The sequence below is a fragment of the Stegodyphus dumicola genome, chromosome 6 (genome assembly GCF_044657685.1).
Source record: "Stegodyphus dumicola isolate Sdum_Otavi_A_Nest chromosome 6, ASM4465768v1".
In the NCBI taxonomy this organism is placed as follows: Eukaryota; Metazoa; Arthropoda; class Arachnida; order Araneae; family Eresidae; genus Stegodyphus; species Stegodyphus dumicola.
In genome coordinates, this window is record NC_140773.1 from 114,297,271 (window position 1) to 114,316,079 (window position 18,809).

Genomic DNA, 18,809 nt, shown 5'->3' on the forward strand with positions numbered 1-18,809 from the left:
ACATATATATATATATATTTTAATTTATGTGTTTTCCTCTGATATGCTTTATTTAAATATGAGCCATCTATTTTTTTCTGTTTTAAATGTATATATGTGTTTTTTTAATTTTAAATTTATGTTATTTATTGCAACGTTGTAATGAAATATTATGAGAAAGTATGCTATTTATGGAAAGAAGAAAATCTTTTGACTCATTTCATTGACTTGAGAAAATGTTCATGAATCACCTGTTTTCATCAATAAATGTTTCTCAATCCTAATAAAATATTAACATGAAAATTATTAGTTCATTTTTTACAGATTAACAGTTACTTTAAATAGCACCGGACGGAACTGATTACATGCAGCTAATATCATGGAACAAAATATGAGTTATAAAGAGCGATACAAAGAACGATTCCTGAGTACCTTCTCTGAGGAACTGCTCCGTTTCCATCTGCAAACCTTCTAATAAATGATGTCTATGTTCGGGCAATGGTGGCTAACGTTTGAAATACCCACGGGAAGATCAACTTACGCCAGCGGACTGTTCTTAATCTTCATACAGATGGCAGTTTTAATATCATAAGTGGTTTAAACTGAGCGTAGTTGATAGGCAACCAGACCTTGCCACTTCGCAAAATCTTGCTTAAGGAATTTGCTTAAAGGATCTAACTTTATATAAGTTGATATAAGAATCACTAATCTGAACGAAGCAGACAGCGGTCGATAGTTTCACTCAGCTACACATTTGCGTATGCGCAACTTTCTCTTCCCTGACTGGCTATGGCTTAAACCCTGCTAAACAGATATGAGTGGACTTTAGACACACAACTTTATGATGACAAAACCGTTGTCTGAACGAAACTTCAGACTCCGTTCGGACGGTGGAATATATATAGAAAATGTTTTAAGCAAAGCCTCGTTGCTAGGTCACCAGACCTTTCTAGGTCACTAAAACTTGTTTAGGGGTTTGGATATAAACTTCGAAGTACTCAACTTTATGCCGACTTGTTATAAGAGACAACCAATCAGAGCGAATGCGCGAAACCTATTGAGCTCGAAAATAGAGCGGGAAAGCTGTAGACATATATACATATACGCCTGCGCAAATGTAGCTTCTCCAATTGGCTACCGCTTAGACCCTGTCTCGCAGGTGGGAACGGAACTCCCATATTTTATGCCTTATGACTATAGCTGTATGACATTTATATCACCGCTGAATGGAGCCTTACATACCGATTTGAACAGCGCTTTAATACCATCTCAAAGAGCCATTTTCGTATACATATTCCATTATAAATCTGGTTGTTTCGGTCCCATTTACGTGGTTTACACTTTTGCTAGGTATTTTTGAATTGCCATATTTTAATGGGTGTTTAAGACTTTTAGACAAGCGAATTTACCAACCGAAGGAGTTTCTAAATATTTTAGCTGAATTAAGGATAAAATAATGAATGTGTATAATATGTATAATATGTACAATAGAAGAATGAAAATGGAATGCTAATGTTGAAGATTGTATCTGAAAAGTTATTGCTGTTAATCCTTCTTTCTAAGTAAAAAAATATAATGTCGTCGTTTTTATTTCGTTCACCACTTATGGTATTAATATACTCGTAAATGTTTGCGATGAAATTAAAATTACATTTCAGATTTCAGTCATTGGATGAATCTCAGACAATAATCATATTTACAACCATTTTACTACCAATTTTCATAATCTATTGTTATTTTTATACATGTGGCTTAAACTAAAAATTTATTACTTACTAAGGTAAGTAGGCATTCTGACAAACATTCAGGCCTTTACGACAAAGATGTTACTTAAAAAATGGCGTCTGTCGGATAAAATAGGAACACACAGCATATTAGAACTTTTTTCCTTGCACGGATTATATTCATCCACACTTTTGTAACTACTCTTTGTTTAAAAAGTTCACAGAAAAGTAATGCCACATGAGGGAAACTTGAAATAATTGTGTTTGGCTATTAGAGAGAATTAGCGTTCTTTCTATAGATGAAATGGGTAAAAAGTCATTCTAGAACAATCTGGTTCGTTTTGCCCTGCGAATACAATCAAAACAACTTTCGAACATTCGATTCAATGCTCCATTTTGAACAAAGAAACTTTAGTTTCGTCGTTCATAAACAGATTTTTGCCGTAATACAATTCAATTATTTGACAAATTTCTCAGCATCTGATCCTTCTTGTCTGTCTTAAGGAGATAGGTTCTGTAAGATCAATGTTTTTAGACAAACTGTCAAAAACAGCGCGATAACAAGTCTGTGTTTAGTATCAAAACAGACATCTCCCACTGTTTCCAGGAACGTCACGAACGCTAATGCAAGTGTATGTGTTATGATAAATATTACGTCGAAGACGAGCAAATAACAGATTTTACATTTTCACGTAGAACTGTCCTAAGAGCACTTTTTTCAAGCACAGTGTTGTAAAATACGTGTATTTTCGTGTTTATTATTTTTACTTTGTTACAAAGCTGTTTTTATTTATAACTATTATTATAGCAGTTATTTATTTAATGCATCTTGTATTATATATTTTATTTAGTTTTGAATTTGTGGCCGCTTAATGTATTTGGATTTATTTATTTTATATACTGTATTGTACATCTTTAATATCGAAATATTCAAATTAATTAAATTTATGGCAATTTTAAATTAATAAAAAAGGATTTCCTTTATTTTACGATTATAAAACGATATCTTTTATTTTGCAATAAATTATTCTTTCATATGGTATATGGTCGCCTCTGACAGAAATGCAAATCTTGATTTCAAAACGATAATCAAACTATTGACCAGGTCTTGTGGAATTGCATACAACTCTTCTTAAAATGCACTTCTCACATCCTGCAGTATCTAGGGATGTATTTGACAAGTTACTAGTCCACGGCATCCGACTAAAGCATCCTCAATTGGGTTTCACTCCATGCGAATTTATTCGATTGATGTTTCCAAAGTGTATATTCTGACACTAGAGATGTTCGATGCTGATGAGTATTATTATCCTTTGGAAAAATATCCAGGCCAACAGTAATCCTAAACAGCCTTACATGATGGATTCACTTATCTTTGACTGGTTACAAAACCTTTATCAGTGATATTCAGCTCGGTGCGACCATTTTTGATAATTCCACCCAAACCTGAAATCTCTTGCTTCGGAACGTGACCGTTGATGAACAAAAGAAGAGAATTAAGACACAATAACACGCCAAATAAATACTAATTCAGAAGTCAAACAACAAAAATCAGCGTTATATTTACAAAATTTTCACAGGACTAGTTTCGATGGTTTTACCGAACCACCATCCTCAGCTGCAAAACCGCAAATGAACAAGATAGGAAATAATGATTAGATAAGATAAGAAAGCCTGGACAAGAATAAGCAAGTGGCGCCATCTGTTGGTGAAACCAGAACTAGAACATAATTTCTTTAAAGGCCGAAGGCAAATTTGGATTGGAATTAGGATCATTAACTAGAACAGAAAGATTTTTATGAATGTGAAATGCCTCTAGAAAATCCAGTTCTCCAATGGAAGATGTTTTTTGAATAATTTTGGCAGCAGAAAAATTGAAAGTGTGGTTTTCGAACCAACAATGTTGAGCAACAGACGACTTCTGTGTTTCCTTTTTTCTAACATATGCCTCATGTTCCTTAACGCGAAATTTTAAGGCTCTCTTAGTTTGGCCAATGTAAATTAATAAAAGAAGGGAAGTTGTGAATTTCTCGCTCGACCCAAATCAAAACTCTTCTAGAATGACAACTTAAGCTATATCAAATTTAATTTAAAAACAGTCCACAGTCCTATCTTTATTAGCTCCACTGAACGCGTCGACAAAACCACCTTAAACGACCCTTTTGGAAGATGAAATGAGTAGGATTCAAAACCTATAGTTTTCTCTCATAAATGCCAACTTTGTGAAGCCTTCGTTCAGAACAGAATGGCTGATTTGAGTTCCTGTGGCAACCCGAAATTCTGAAGCCAGTTTTCTTATTGTCATTTCACAAATTCTTCAGACTAATAATAACTGAAAACAGCCTTCGGATGCAATTATTATTCTATCCGCGCGAGTTTTCACATGCATCCATTGCACAACACGTTGTCGGTTACCTAATCTGTATATTTCATGCTCTAAATTACGGTCAGATTTCCAAGTTTTTCTTCAGTTGCAAATAATTAGTATAAATAACTACACAACTAGATATTAATTAAAAAGTCTGATCAGTGAACATACAAATGAAAAAATTTTCTATACATATTTTCTAAATTACCTTTAATTTTGACGAACAATGTAATTCTGAGCGCACAGATATTTGAACTGTAATAATAGATGAAATGACACTGAAGATATGGGAAACAATTCTTCTATCAGGTCTTGATGAAAAATTTTGTAGCCACGTTATTGATATATGACGATTTTTAGTCGATTTGGCGACATTCTGGAAGTTTCTGGGAAAAGTATTTTAGAAGCCTCCAGGAGCTATTTTTTATTTTTCTCAAAGTTCTCTGGAGCGTTTACCCTCCTTCTTGAGGTCACAAAAATGAGACTGAACTGTCGTGAGTCAGTTAATTCAAGAATTCAGTTTTTATGGATTTATTGAGATACTGCTCAATGGTTATTGTTCTAGGCTTTGTTACAAATGATTTTGGAATCTGAAATATCTTTCGCACATTAAGGGGAATTTCACCTATTTTATCTTTTCTCGTTTGGTTATTTATAGCTGTTTATCTTCCTAAAAGAACTGTTGTTTATCTGAATACATTTCAAGTCTGCTTACCTGCCAAATTGTAAAGATGTGTCAACAGACCTTTCGCATGCAGAAATAACAGGGAAAAATCGGTCTAATTCTTCGTGCGAGTTAGGGCCAATGGTCTTGCTATCCATTGTAATAAAAAATGTAATGAGTTAGGAAATACATCCTAAAACATCCAGTCTCAAATATACTTAAATAAATATATTTTTTCTCACAGTATTAAATAGTAACTTTAACTACTATTTAATACTGTGGGATTTCGTTCGTACATAAGATAAAATGAAATGAAAAAAATGTTAAGATTAAATTATTTTAGTTCAATAGCAAGAAATACCCAAAAGACATCAGTATATGATACACTGAGTTTATTGTCATTCATTTTACACAGGTATAAAAATAATTTCTCTCATGTACATATTTACAAAAAAGAGCAGTTGAAAAATAAACAAGTAAAAAGGACTTGTAATAAATTCTGCGGCTCTCTAAGCATTATCTGAACGAAGAGTCGCAAAAGCAAAAATTTGGTATCTGCAGCTCACCCGAGATTTACAATTGCATAGTTTGATCCGTACGCTGATATGTCGCACGAAGAAAGTAGTAAATTGTAGCAACGCAGTGCTGACAGTATAAAATAAATTAAAATAATTTACGGGCACAGATCTATCTTCACTTCTGCAACCCCCGTTTCTAATGCTTTTCTGATGAAGTAAACATAGTTTGGTTGTCTATATTATGAAAACTGAAGTACACAAAAATTTGAAGGCATATAATGAAAGAAACATTACTTCCTTCCAGTGTGCTGTGGGTTAAATAAAGCAAAATTTCGATATGTCAAATTTAAATATGCAGACTGAAGCAATTTAATCCAAAACAAATTGCAGAAATTCTGCAACTGTTCATTTAAATTTTATAATTGGGAATTTCAAATATGTCAAGAAAATATTTGCGAAATATATGATCAGAACTATGTGCACAAATTCAACGCAGCAATGCAAAATAAATTTTAAATTGCACTCTGGATAAGAAGTTGTAAATTATGAGAATAATAGAGAGCCGCATAACATTCCACATTTACATTAAATATGGAGGCCTAAGGTTTCAAACTACAAATCTTTTTACCAAAATGCATAGTCTTCACCCTCTTCCACTATTCTGAAATGTCGTAGATTTTCGACAGACAGGAAGAATGATAATGCATATTAATGAAAATTGAAATTGTTGACTGCATTTTATGATGTGATTAATTTAAATTTAATTATACCATAAAATGCAGTCGTTTTCACAAAAAACTTTTTTGAAAACTTTGGTGAAATGCATAGATTAAATTTTATTTTAATGACTGACATAAATTAAAATTTAATTTTCATAGTAACACCATTAAAGGCATTCATTCGTAATAATTACGCGTAAAACATTAGGAATATTATTTAATTATATTGTAAAAAGTATTACAGACAGTTATTGAGCTCAAAGGTAAAATAAATATATTTGTAATTTAGTTAAAGCTAAATTTTAAATTTTATCTGAGTACTTTTTAAGCAACAATATGTTTCGTATTACTAAATCCTTTTGTTCCTATAGATTTTCTAATTTAAGAAATTTTATAATCACACAAAAGTATTTAGATGTAAAATTTGACGAAATAAAAAAAATTGAATAATCAGGATTTAGCAAACTGAAAACGTATTTTAAAGAACTTTACAAAAAAGAATTGTGAAAGATATTAATTTAAACATAGAATCTTATAATAATAAGATCATTAATATTTTTGTTATATAAGCTGTGAAATGTATTGTGGGAGGAATTTAAACTAAGAATCGTAAAATAATATGATCATTAATATTGCGATCATATAGTCTGTTAAATTTCATTCTAATAATGTCCTGTTAAATATATATATAAATAAAAAAAATATTTTGAGATTAAAAAAAAATTGATTGAGTCATAAATTCATTTGCTGTTCTATTAAAAATTTGCTTACGAATTCCAAAGTTAATAAGCAAAATATATTAACAAGAAGTGATAATTTAATTATTAGCATCTAACAAATTGAGCGTTGAATATAAGCATATGTAAAAAGATTTCAAAATTTTTAAATATAATGATAACGAGATTTGTAGGAAACCTTTTGCCGAAGAACGTAAGTACAAAAATTCTTCTTGTATGAGTCTAAAACATTGTTTTCGATTGTACTGATAACTACACTTAAACACAGTTAAAGTTAAAAATTAAATCTTTTTGTAAAATGATGCAAAAAGTGGAGAAAACATCTGATGCATGGTAAGGCTTTTTTCAGTCAATCAAATTCATTTTCAGTCATATAACATATCAGCGAAAGAGAAATTGTGGTGATTTGTCCTAAAATTATTACAAACGTTTTCGTAGTTATTTCGGAATGTTCACAAAATGATGTTCTTTTATTGTTCTAAATTATAATGATTTAATTTTATAATTCTCCGTCCTGAATATTTAATTGTCAAACGATATAGCGGAATACTAAAATTTTATTTCGAAATGCAGAATTCCAAATTGTACGAGTACTAACCTACCTATTTATTATGATTTATCATGGACTAATATACCAAAAGTAATTTTTAATGTATTATTGATAGCAGTTTTAACTCTTTTAATAATTGAATACATTTTCAAATTTTTATTACTTTATTACGTACTTTACAAAAACAGTAATCAACCGCGTGCAGTTAAAGTATTTGGTTACAATGAAATGGGCTGTAACAATGAAATGGACTGTTTGCACTATCTTATGTGCTTCACTTGAACAGTACTCAGTTTTTAATACTGACTTCAAGTGAATATATTTTTCTCAAGTAGCATTTAGTTATTATATTATTAAAACAAATACTGGTGGAAAGATTCAAAATAAATATCAGAATATCATAAATGGATACCTAAAATGTTATATTCAAGTATATAGTCTAATAAGTATATCCTAAATTAGAATTCAACAATGACCATGAAAAATGCCGAGCAGTAGTACAGGTAAAGAATAGTATATATTGAAGGAAAAAAGAACGAAAATTTGCTCTGAAAGTATTATATATAGATATCTATATATATATACAATGTTAGACATTTTTTCCACGGTTGCAGTTATTAATATTATTGCCTTGTTTTGATTTAAATTAAATTTAATTTTCGATGCGTTATGTTTAATTTATATGTATATATATATATATGTATATTAAATAGCTGTTAATATCATTGCTGAATGCCAAAATAAGTTTCCTTTAATAAAGTAATTATAAAGTTTCCTTTCTCTAAATTAAATCCATAACAATGAAAGTTTTATTCAGGTTTAAAAACTTGCATAAGTATAATTTTTAAGAAATCCTCAAAAACAATGCGAGACTCAAACAGGAAAACATGGAAAACAAAAAGCCAAGAATTAGTCACAAAGATGTTCATAATGCTGAATAATCAAATCGGTACATTGATATTGAATTACTGAAACTTTTTAAAACATTTATTAAGTCTTTTAATTTCCCTTTTTAGTTGAAATCATTTATGTAATCTGTTATCATTTATGACGAATTTAGTTTATTTCAATACTTTCGTAGAAATTGATTTTTTTTAACATTCTCAAAACCAAATTTTAGTGATTTATACAAAATTTTACTATTTAGCTTTGCTTTACTACTTGTCAGTATTATAAATTGCTATTAGGTTCTGTGTTTATTCTTTATTATCCAGTTAAAATAATAAGATATTCCGAATGGTCTGCCTTTTGAAAAAGGTAAATTTATCAGTTGACTTAGCATAAAATGGCGTAAAAATTTTAATCCTTCAGCATTAGATCTTTTAGTCTGTATTCTCAGCATTCAAAAGCACTATAAAAGAAAACATTTCTATTGCTTTAGAGTAAGTACGGCGCTCTTCGCGATAGGAGACTAGAACAATGAGATACAGAAATGGAGAGCAGCAAATATCTTAGGTTAGGACCCTGCAAGAAGTATTTGCAAAATTGATTCTTTTAAACATCAGATGTTGCAATGTAATACAGAATGGAGAGTTAATAGTATGTTCTTGTAAATCAATGCATTTATTTGATCAAAAGATCCCGCAACACTTCATGTGCATAATAGGTAAATGGTTTAGTACGATCACGCTTAGTTCATTCATTATTTCAATATCAGACCTTTAGCTTTGAAATAAAGAACCTTGCCTTGTTAAAGTTTTCACGAACTAAGCTAATTTTAAGAAAGCAAAAAAAGATGCATTGCCAAAAAGTATTATTTACAAATTACTATGCATTTTCTGATTTAGATATTTGAGACAATCCGCTATGCATAATAATGCAAATAAATTCTTTCGGAAATGTATTAGATGAAATGGACATAAACTAATAACTAGTAAAATTTCCTCGACATAATTTATTTTAATTGGCAATTAGTTTTAATACATTTTAAATAAGCATATCTACATAAAACTGTATGATATAATTAGGAATTGTACAGTATTGAAATTTAAAAAAAAAATAAAGAATACAAAAATTGTGTTAATGATGGCAGTTAAACTGCGAAATTCCTCAAGTAATATGTGCCTAACAATTTGCAAACACTTCTGCTGTTTTTCACCATTTCGTATTTCGTCTAAAGCTACACATCGAAGAAAAGCATGCACAGAAATTTTATTTGTACGATGTTCAGAATCTGCTCTCCAATGCTTTTAGTTAACAGGATTACCCGATGACTAGAATATAAACTTTTATAATAATCTGTACAGTTCTTCTAGCATTACTCCCACAAACATAATACCATTAAACATTCCTATTCTTTGTGCCAATTATGACAAATACAGATAATAGATACATATTTAACTCTGGTTTAAATAAAAATGAAACTCTATGTCATAACAAAATGCCAATATCTATTGATAAAAGTCTTTCTAAGTAATATGTGAAGTAGATTTAAGGTTACAATCTTTTTAAAACTTTCATGAAAACAAAATGGAAGAAAATTTGAATGTCAAACAATGACTCTAAAAATTTTTTTTGACATTACTTTTGAAAAAAGAAACAATATTCCAATAAAAATTAATCCAATATTCATTATTATTAGAGAAGATACGTTTTTATAAAATAATGTATCTTTATTTGATAACAATTTACTGAAAAGAATTAGTTGAAAGCTATATAAAATTGTTTTTGAAAATTGTAGAATTTGAAATATATGTGAACTGACAATACCGTTTCATTGATTAATACTGTATCATCATTTTAGATAATTTGTACGAATGTATTTTATTTGAAAACAGAGATTTAATTGTAATTAGTTAGTGTTCGTATATTTTTAGTCAAAGTTTTTATTCCGAACATTATAAGGACATTAGAATATTGCCTTCGTAGCATTGTGTTAATGAGAATACTCAGAAGAGACAACTTAGCTACAGCCACAAATTAATCTTACTTATTCGATGCTAACTCACAACACAGTATTCAACGATTTTTGGCTTTATAATTCTGCGAAATTTGGGAGTTATTTCTTCCAAAGACATTCAGAAATTATAATTTATGTGAATATGATCACAGAACTTCTTAAACAGATTTCAGAACAAGAAATTTGTTGATAATAGGGATATTATTATTTTAAGCAACAACTGATTTCTACGTTGGCATGAATGCGTTTCATCAATGATATACATTTAATATAGCCTAATAATTTTAATAATAAAAGAACGTTGAATAAAATTTGTGAAGTTTTATAAAACCAATAATTACGGATACACGGAAAAACAATAACTTGTTGATAACATGCTATTATTTGCTGTTTCGTTATACATCCTATTAAATTTCTTCATGGATTGCATGATAAAAGTAAATAAATTAAACCAAACTAATTAGTTTTCGATAAAACTGCTATGTTTAGGCAGTAACTACGATTTTTGTTACAGAGTAAAAATCTAAATTGTTACAAAAAATTAAATTAAAAGAAAAAGTTAAAAAAAAATAAATCGTGTAACACAGTTCATAAGACGAATGTAAAATTAACATTAAAATTAGGTTAAATTAAACTGAGATTGGCGTTAATGTTAACGTTTATTAGTTTGAATTACCTATTTTAATTTTAAGCTAAAAATTTAATATCACATCTCAAAATTTGCATATGGTTATCTTTAATAAATATATACCTTCACAACTTGTGCTGTGACAATCGTTTTAACTTTTAGAATTAAGCGATTGTGAAAACAAAATTTTATAGTAGTATTACGTTCTGCAATACAATTTTGTAAAGTTAATATTATAACAGAAAATTAAGTAATCAAGCAATCATTCATTACCTTTATTAGATTTTACAACCTGATGAACTTGTGCTAAATTTTCAACAGTATAATAGTTTTGTTAATATTCTTCAACAGTTTGTAAAACCACAATTACGTAGGAGGTCAATCGAAACGTATCGGGTAATCCTGTCAAATGACATAAGTTTCGTATTCGGAATAATCGCGAAATTTCTGACTAGGTATAGTCTGGATATGTTATTTACTTATTTTTTTCTTAACCACTGTGAGCCGGGGGGGGGAGCACTGAGGTGACAGGAGTTGCTCGAACTACTTTTCTGTAGACGGCAGCGAAAGACGACACAAAATCACAACAAACCATATATTAAACGAATAAGACTAGGACAGGCAGCGGTTTCCCCACATCCTTGCATCCTTCATGAAGTAACAAATCCTGAAAATACATACATAAATCAAAAGATTATTTGTGTCTTGTACACATAGTAATAAGTTTTTCATTTAAAAAAATTGAAGCTGAGAATAAGTTAGAATAACGCATTTTTGCCCCTGTATGAAAGTTCTCGGTTCTTCTAAACCTTATTTGCTTTTTATTAATAGGCAAGTGATAACTGAGACAAAGTTGCCTTTCATTAACGGAAATGTTTTGTATAAAAATAATATAGAATTTTAGATAATAGTAAACAGATAGTGTAGCTAATACCGCCATCTATTAATATCGATCTATTAACATCTCTCTTCGATAATTAGAATTCATGTGCATTCTTCGTATTCATCAGTTTTTCGTTATCAATGCTCATACAATCTTCCTTAGAATTCCAACAATATCCAAGAATTTATTAAACGTATTATCAGTAATAGTTTTCTTATTGAATCTACCTTTAATGAAAAAATATTTTGTTCGCCACTTTCTCATGTTGAATCTTTCTTCTCTAAAATAAACCTCACCTGTTGACGCACTTCAAAGTCATGCTCATCTTGTAAACTATGGATAAGATCATCAACATATAATTTATTTCTCAGAATGTGAAACACAGGCGGGTAGCCTACTTCGTGCATTCTTATGTGGTGTTTCATTGTCTCATTTAACAAGAATGGTTTCGATCTTAGAACTAACCCGAATCATTCGTACAGCCTCGGGCTCCATATTTGTGCCATCCTTAATCCCCTTCTTAATCCCTCCGTGCCTCCTTTTCTAATTGTAACATTTAATACAGCTGCTGTTGGTTGATATTTAGAATTCTTATAGTATCTATACTGCAAATTCTTAATTTTATAGGCTTCGTTTATTCTGCGAAATAAAAGTGTTTTTCGATTTCTCTTTTGAGAAACTAGAAATTTTGAGCAAATTTACGATTTTCCTTCCTTGGCAGAATTATAATGTTCCAATATAATATCTTCAGGAATTAATTTTACCAAAATCCAAAAAAGAATTCCACTATGATTGCTTAACTCCATTCCCTTTTCGTGATTTTAAATCTGAATGATAATTGTACCATCAGTAATTGTCTTAGTTCTTTTAAATTTGAACATGATTTCCCAGGAGGTAAGGCTATCAGCTTGTTTACATGAACATGTACAACAATTTCGTTTTTACCTAATTGTTCTTTAAATAGCTCAGTTGCTGAACTGTAATTATTTTGTGTTAATGTTGATTTATAAGAATCATGCGGGACTCTTTAAGAATGGTTTTAAAAAGATAAATTTATCAACTTCAGATAATTATTTATTTTTATGAATTACACCTTCAAATTATTCCTAAAATTCCTGCCAGTTTCCAGATTTACCATCAAAAGGTTCTTTTTTTTTTTCAAAATTTTGGTAGTTTGACATTAGAAAAATTAATATTTATCCTTTCTTCAGAAATTCTAGAGAATTCATTCATTTTACTTTCGTTTTGATGTCGCTAAAAGTATCTGTCCAGTTTCGATTTGGAATGAATAGCCTTTTCGCAATATTCTTGGCTTGTCAGAACATCAGATTCAAGTATTCATTAGCTAAATTTTCTACAGTACTTTAGAATCTAGCTGAAAGATTTGATTAGCTTTCTTTCTTAATTGATTTTGTTAGTCTTCTAAATAATCATCGTCAGTATTGTGCCCCTTTAATGTATCATTTATTTTGTTCCCAATTTTAGTTTAAGAAATTTGAATAACTTTTCGCTTACTTTTTAACTTTTCAAATCCCTTAAGCTAGGTTGTGCCATTTTCAATTATTATAGTTTCCAATTACTTCGGCATCACAATACAAAAATTCAGTCAACAATCAATTCAAAGGAAATAGGAGGTTCTTATCATATTCTTGACGGTCTACTGAGTTTCTACGGCCGTAAGACTATAGTTTAAAACAATAATTTTTTATTGGCATAATATCATGGAGGATAATTTCATATTCTTGACGATTCACAATACACCTCACTAAATGGAAACACTAACTGAAACAAAAATAGCTACGGTTTATCACAGCGCCTCATCTAGAATTCGCAGTGCTGTAATTTGATCGATTTAATTTAGATGAATTTCTATAGATTTTTAGATTAGATAAATTTCGATAGATTAGATGTCAGACCCATACTCTTCCTAAAAGAGGATCATATCCATCAGAAGCGGCATAACAAATCTTCATTAGAAATGCACACTTTATACGCAACTTTCTCTGGAACCTTTTCCAAAGGCGAAAATACTACATTTTCAGCGTACAATCTGAATGGCATGTTTGTTGGTTTAAACTATTTTCTGAAACCTAATTTTAAACTGGTATTCTAGTATGAGAGTGTATCCTGCTCTGTGTCAACTTCCAATTTTTGATAGCGATTTTTTATTTTGATTGAAGTAATACTTATAATCATCAGCTAGTAACATTTTGAAACTAACTTTTTGCACATGTCCAGTTGATTTGCACAAATTACGCTTCAAATTATGTGGATTTATTCGACAAGCTTCGATAAATGGTTGGCTTGAATTTCAAACGCCAATCTGATACGGAATCTTTCTGCTTTATATTTTGATCCTTAAAATATTTTTCACAAAAATACATTGACCACCTTAGAACCATATAAACCTTAGAGCTATATATACAACTATATAAACATATATTTATTTAACAGTGCACACATACTTTACTTAGATTACCGATGTAAGATATAAAATCTGAAAGAAAACTACCAATTTCATTTCTTAGTTCTTTTAATTCCTCATTTTAATTTGGCTCTCTCATTTTCTGTTACAAATAGTTTATAGCAATTTTTCTGGATTGCGTATTTTCGTTTCATACTTGCTTATGTAATCCTCCTTCTGATTGCATATGGCTTTCATCCAACCGCAGTCAAAATTTAAATAAAGGAACCAAGTCTATAACTACCGCTGTTACTGTTTGCGCAGCCCTTTTCCCGCTTCGCTTGCTATTAGAAACGTGTGCTTCTCGCTCTGCTTTGACTAGTTTCAAAAGATACAAGATATACGAAATTGTGAGTCGGAGTTTGCCCACAAAAGGATAAGTGATTGAAAATGTGTAAAGAAAATTAAGTGTCGATAAACAAATTGTGTTTTGTTTTCTTCAGCCACAACTATTAGTTTTCTTCATTATACATCTCAAGGTAGCTACGCAGCTTTATCATTCTATACATGCGCCGTGTATATATACATATATATAATTTATTTACTAAAGAAATATTGATTATAGTATCTCCTAATATAAATTTAGTAGAAGTATCTAAAAAGAACTAAGTGAATTTAAGATCATACAACATTTCATATACATATATATATATACTTGTAATAATTTCTATATACATATATATATATATATATATGAAAAAACATGTAAATCAAAGAAGGAAAAGGCGAAATTCTAACTTTAATTTGCAATAGTGAGATTTTACATTACGCACAAAGGGGCGTTTTTTTAACATTTTGTTTCTTACCTTTATTTATTAAATATCATGTTCTTCGCAATTAAACCATAAGATTAAATTCAACTGCAATATCGCAAAATAGTTTTAAAATGAGCATATCTTTAGAATATACGATACGCAGTCTCGCGCGCTGGAGATAAAAATGTTTTTCTTTCCCCTGTACAGTGTTGTCATTGCTTGCTTTGAAATCGTTGAGTTTGTTAATCAAAAATTCGATAAAGTGTTAAAAAATATGAAATCAATAATAAAACATTTCAAATTAGGCCTTCCAGATGCCCATATTGGGTGGAGGATTACTTGATTTAAAATTAGATGGCTCTAGGTACCGTTGTTTTTTTACAATGCAAAAAACATGCATACATTCATGCAGATTCTTCATTACTTAAGTTCTTTAAATATAATACTCGGTGATAATATTTGGTTGCGACAATTTAAAAAGTGACACGCCGCTTATAGTGAACGGACGTAAAATGCCTACTCGAGACTAATATCACTTCTCGGCTAACGCTCCTTTGGGCTAAAAAGCGGGCGTACAAATTGTGCCCATTGCATTTTATAACTGAAATTAAGAATGTGATTCTCAAGAAATCAGATACTTTCCATCGGCCTCTACGATTGCCATTATTTCTAAGCAGCAGCGCTACTTTATTTTCCTGACATCAACTTGTAAATCATACATGTATGTGAGTAAATTAGCATACACACATACGTGTGTACGTGTGATAATTTAGAAGTCATGATACGTGGTGATTTACAAGTCAAGTTATGTCATGATTTAAAGTTACTTTACATGGGATAATTCACAATGTCTTAATTCATTTTAATCTTTTCCAACATTATATTTTTCTTTTCAAACTTTTCCGAGCATGGCCATCTTTCGCCTTCTTCTTTCCCCCACCCCCCAAAAAATTCAGAAATGATTTGTTAAGCGGAATATTGGAACCCATACTTTGTTATATGCATCAAAGATACTTTAGAATTCCAATTTTAGCTTTAACTCGACGTGCTAAGGCAGGACTATTTCACGAGCTAAATATAATACAAAGTTTGCTTCCTAACACATGGTCTTTCTTTAAACAAAGGCGGTCATTCAGCCTCGCGTTTTCTTTATGACGGCTGATTTGAACATATCTCAGATACTTGACTTCCAAACAATGTTTATATTTGTGGCGGCAAATGTTATTTCTATTCTGAAATGTTTAATTTTCCATATTCAGTATCTGCCTTTCAATAGCAATCTTTCAAGTCTTGTTTCAACAATGAAAGAGTCTGTTATTCGCCCATCAGCTTCTAACCGCTGTTTATTCTTTGACCTGTTATAGGCCTGTTCAAAGGAATTGGTGTCATAAGGTGATTCTAATAGGAAAACTGTAAAAATTTGAATAAATCAACATTGAATATGAAAGGCGATTTCAATGCATTTATTTCAAGGAGAATTCATTTGACACGCATTTATAATCAGAAACTCTAAGAAGACAAATAGGAAAAAAAAAAAAAAAGATTATATTGAATAAGGTATGTGCTAGAGATTAAATGTCATCAAAATTTCTTTTATTGTAATAAGGATTCTAATACCACTTTAAAATAATAATAAGAATAAGCAATTGTTTGCAATGTTAAAATAAGAAGAAACATGAAACATTAATTGAAAACAGTTATCAGCAAAATGATCAGTTATCAGTCAAAATAAAATATATTACCATTTCATAAAACAACACCTTCTTCACCTCTTCTCATCGGTTTGCTGAAATAAAAAACGTAGAAAGGAAAAATAAGATACAAGGTTAAACATTTTAATATCAATCAAGGTACCCAGTTAAATATTTTAATACCAGTTCACATTAATCATATTATTAGAATGCTATTTGTTCTATAAAAATGAGAAACATTTTATGAGTATGGTTCACTTCGTTTAAGTAGAATTGCGTATTAAATAAATATTATCATGCATTGATCAAGTAGCTAGAACTGAATGCCGTGAAATTTATAAATATAATGTTTAGAAATCCAATATATATTGCGTCTCAGAAGTTTAGTCACTAAAGGACTTTGTTAATAAATCAAAAAGGAAAGCACAAAATTTAATTTAACGGTCAAATATCATGTAAAACAGTTAAGTGATGGCATAACTGAACATTACATTAAAGCTTTTACTGTACTAGCTCGAGGATATGAGACTTCTGATGCTTTTCATTCCACAAAATGGGCTTTTGAAAATCAAGTTTGTCTAATCTGTGCAACCTTACATTTAAAGATATTTATATAATACATCATGTATTTTTACTTCCTTGTACGAAGTAAAAAGGAAGTATTGTAATCGCAAAAAGTTTCAGGCAGCATATTTCAACGAAAATATCCATTTTGACCGCTATCGAATGCAATTTAACGATGTTTTTGCGTGATATCTGTACGTAAGGACAGAATAAAAGACTTGTTTCCTCCAAAAAAATTATAAAACTGCTTTAAAATGAATTCTGAAGAGAATTTTTCGTGGCGTCTACACGAACGTATGTACGTACGTGCGTACGTACGTATCTCGCATAACTCAAAAAAGAGTAGCCTCAGAACGTTGAAATTTTGTATATAGGACTGCTATAACATGTATATGTGCACCTCGTATTTTGGTTGCAATCGGCCGCACCAAACGTATATAAATATATTTATATATATATCCACTCTGTTACCCGGCTCAGTGATCTCAGTTTCTTTACTGTTATATATTTGTAAATTGTACATTTTTTGCTTTAAAATGATTGAATTATGTTGTTTTTATCTTTCGGTTAAGGTTTTTATGCCTTTAGTAAATCTGCACGCAATATTTTTAGAATTATCAACAATTTTAAAGCTGTTTAAGTGCCGCTAAGCCTTTTTTTATGGCGGCCATTAATTATTTACATTTGAAACAGCAGATTAGTGGATTTGTTGCCAATCTAGAGAAACTTAGCTTCGCAACAACAAAGATAACGCGTTCATTTTTTTATTGCCAATTAAATCATGCTTAATCCTTGCTGGAATTTTTTCGAGGAAATACGTGTTTAAGATTTACTTCGTAATTTTTAATATAGATATTTTGAGTTTTTATGTATTTTTGCCTTTTCGCGAAGTGAGAACTGAATTAATTGAATGAGAAATACTCAATCGTCTGTTAAAAACAGTTTCTTTTTTGTTTTCTTTGCTTAATTTCTTTTATACATCATTCTAGCTTTATTATATTATTTGAATAGAACATGTGGCAACGATTTGTGCATTATGAGTTATAATATGAACGAAATATAATACTGTTAAGTGAATATAGCGCCAGAATGTCGCTATGGTAAACAAATACTAGAGTGAATTTTAAAGAATGCATTTATTCTATTGTGGTTTATGCGCTGTCGGCGAAGTAGATTTAATTCAATCCAATAAGTTTAAATGAAATGCAAGAAAATATGCGTATAATTTAATATTCCGTACAAGGTAGTCATGTGGTGTACACATCAGATTTTTCAATTAAAGAAAACATACTGATTCTTATCCTAAAATAAATTAATGTCCTAAAAAGAAAAATAATTAAAAAATTTAATTATTTTTCTTCTAAGCACTTTCAAGTGTCAATCTTACAGATGTGAAATTGTTTTGCATATATAAACTGGTAATTTAAAAATTAAAGAAATCGTTACAATGTTTACGTTTCGGTACAAATCACATTTAATCGATATAGGTATAGTTTGCCCTTCTGCACACATATGCACTTCTGCAGCTGAAGAAGCAAGTTCTACATTTAAACTTTCGAAACTAGTCCTGAATCATTTATGAATATTGCGCTCATTCTTGTTGCTTTACCTTCTTTAATAATTAGTATAGGATATTTGAAACCATATACAAATGATTCTTCGAAAG

General features: G+C 30.1%; 1 protein-coding gene across 1 annotated transcript in view; it reads right to left on the bottom strand.

The window, feature by feature from the left end:
• Positions 1-5,110: 5,110 nt before the first annotated feature.
• The window catches only part of LOC118193989 (roundabout homolog 2-like), a 331,360-nt gene continuing 317,661 nt past the window's right edge, over positions 5,111-18,809 (bottom strand). Inside the window, exons 28-29 of the mRNA XM_035365162.2 lie at positions 16,631-16,674; positions 5,111-11,453 (exon numbers count right to left, since the gene is read on the bottom strand). Coding sequence (XP_035221053.1) covers positions 16,654-16,674 — 21 coding nt within the window. The 3' untranslated portion in view covers positions 5,111-11,453; positions 16,631-16,653. The remainder of the gene's footprint in view (positions 11,454-16,630; positions 16,675-18,809) is intronic.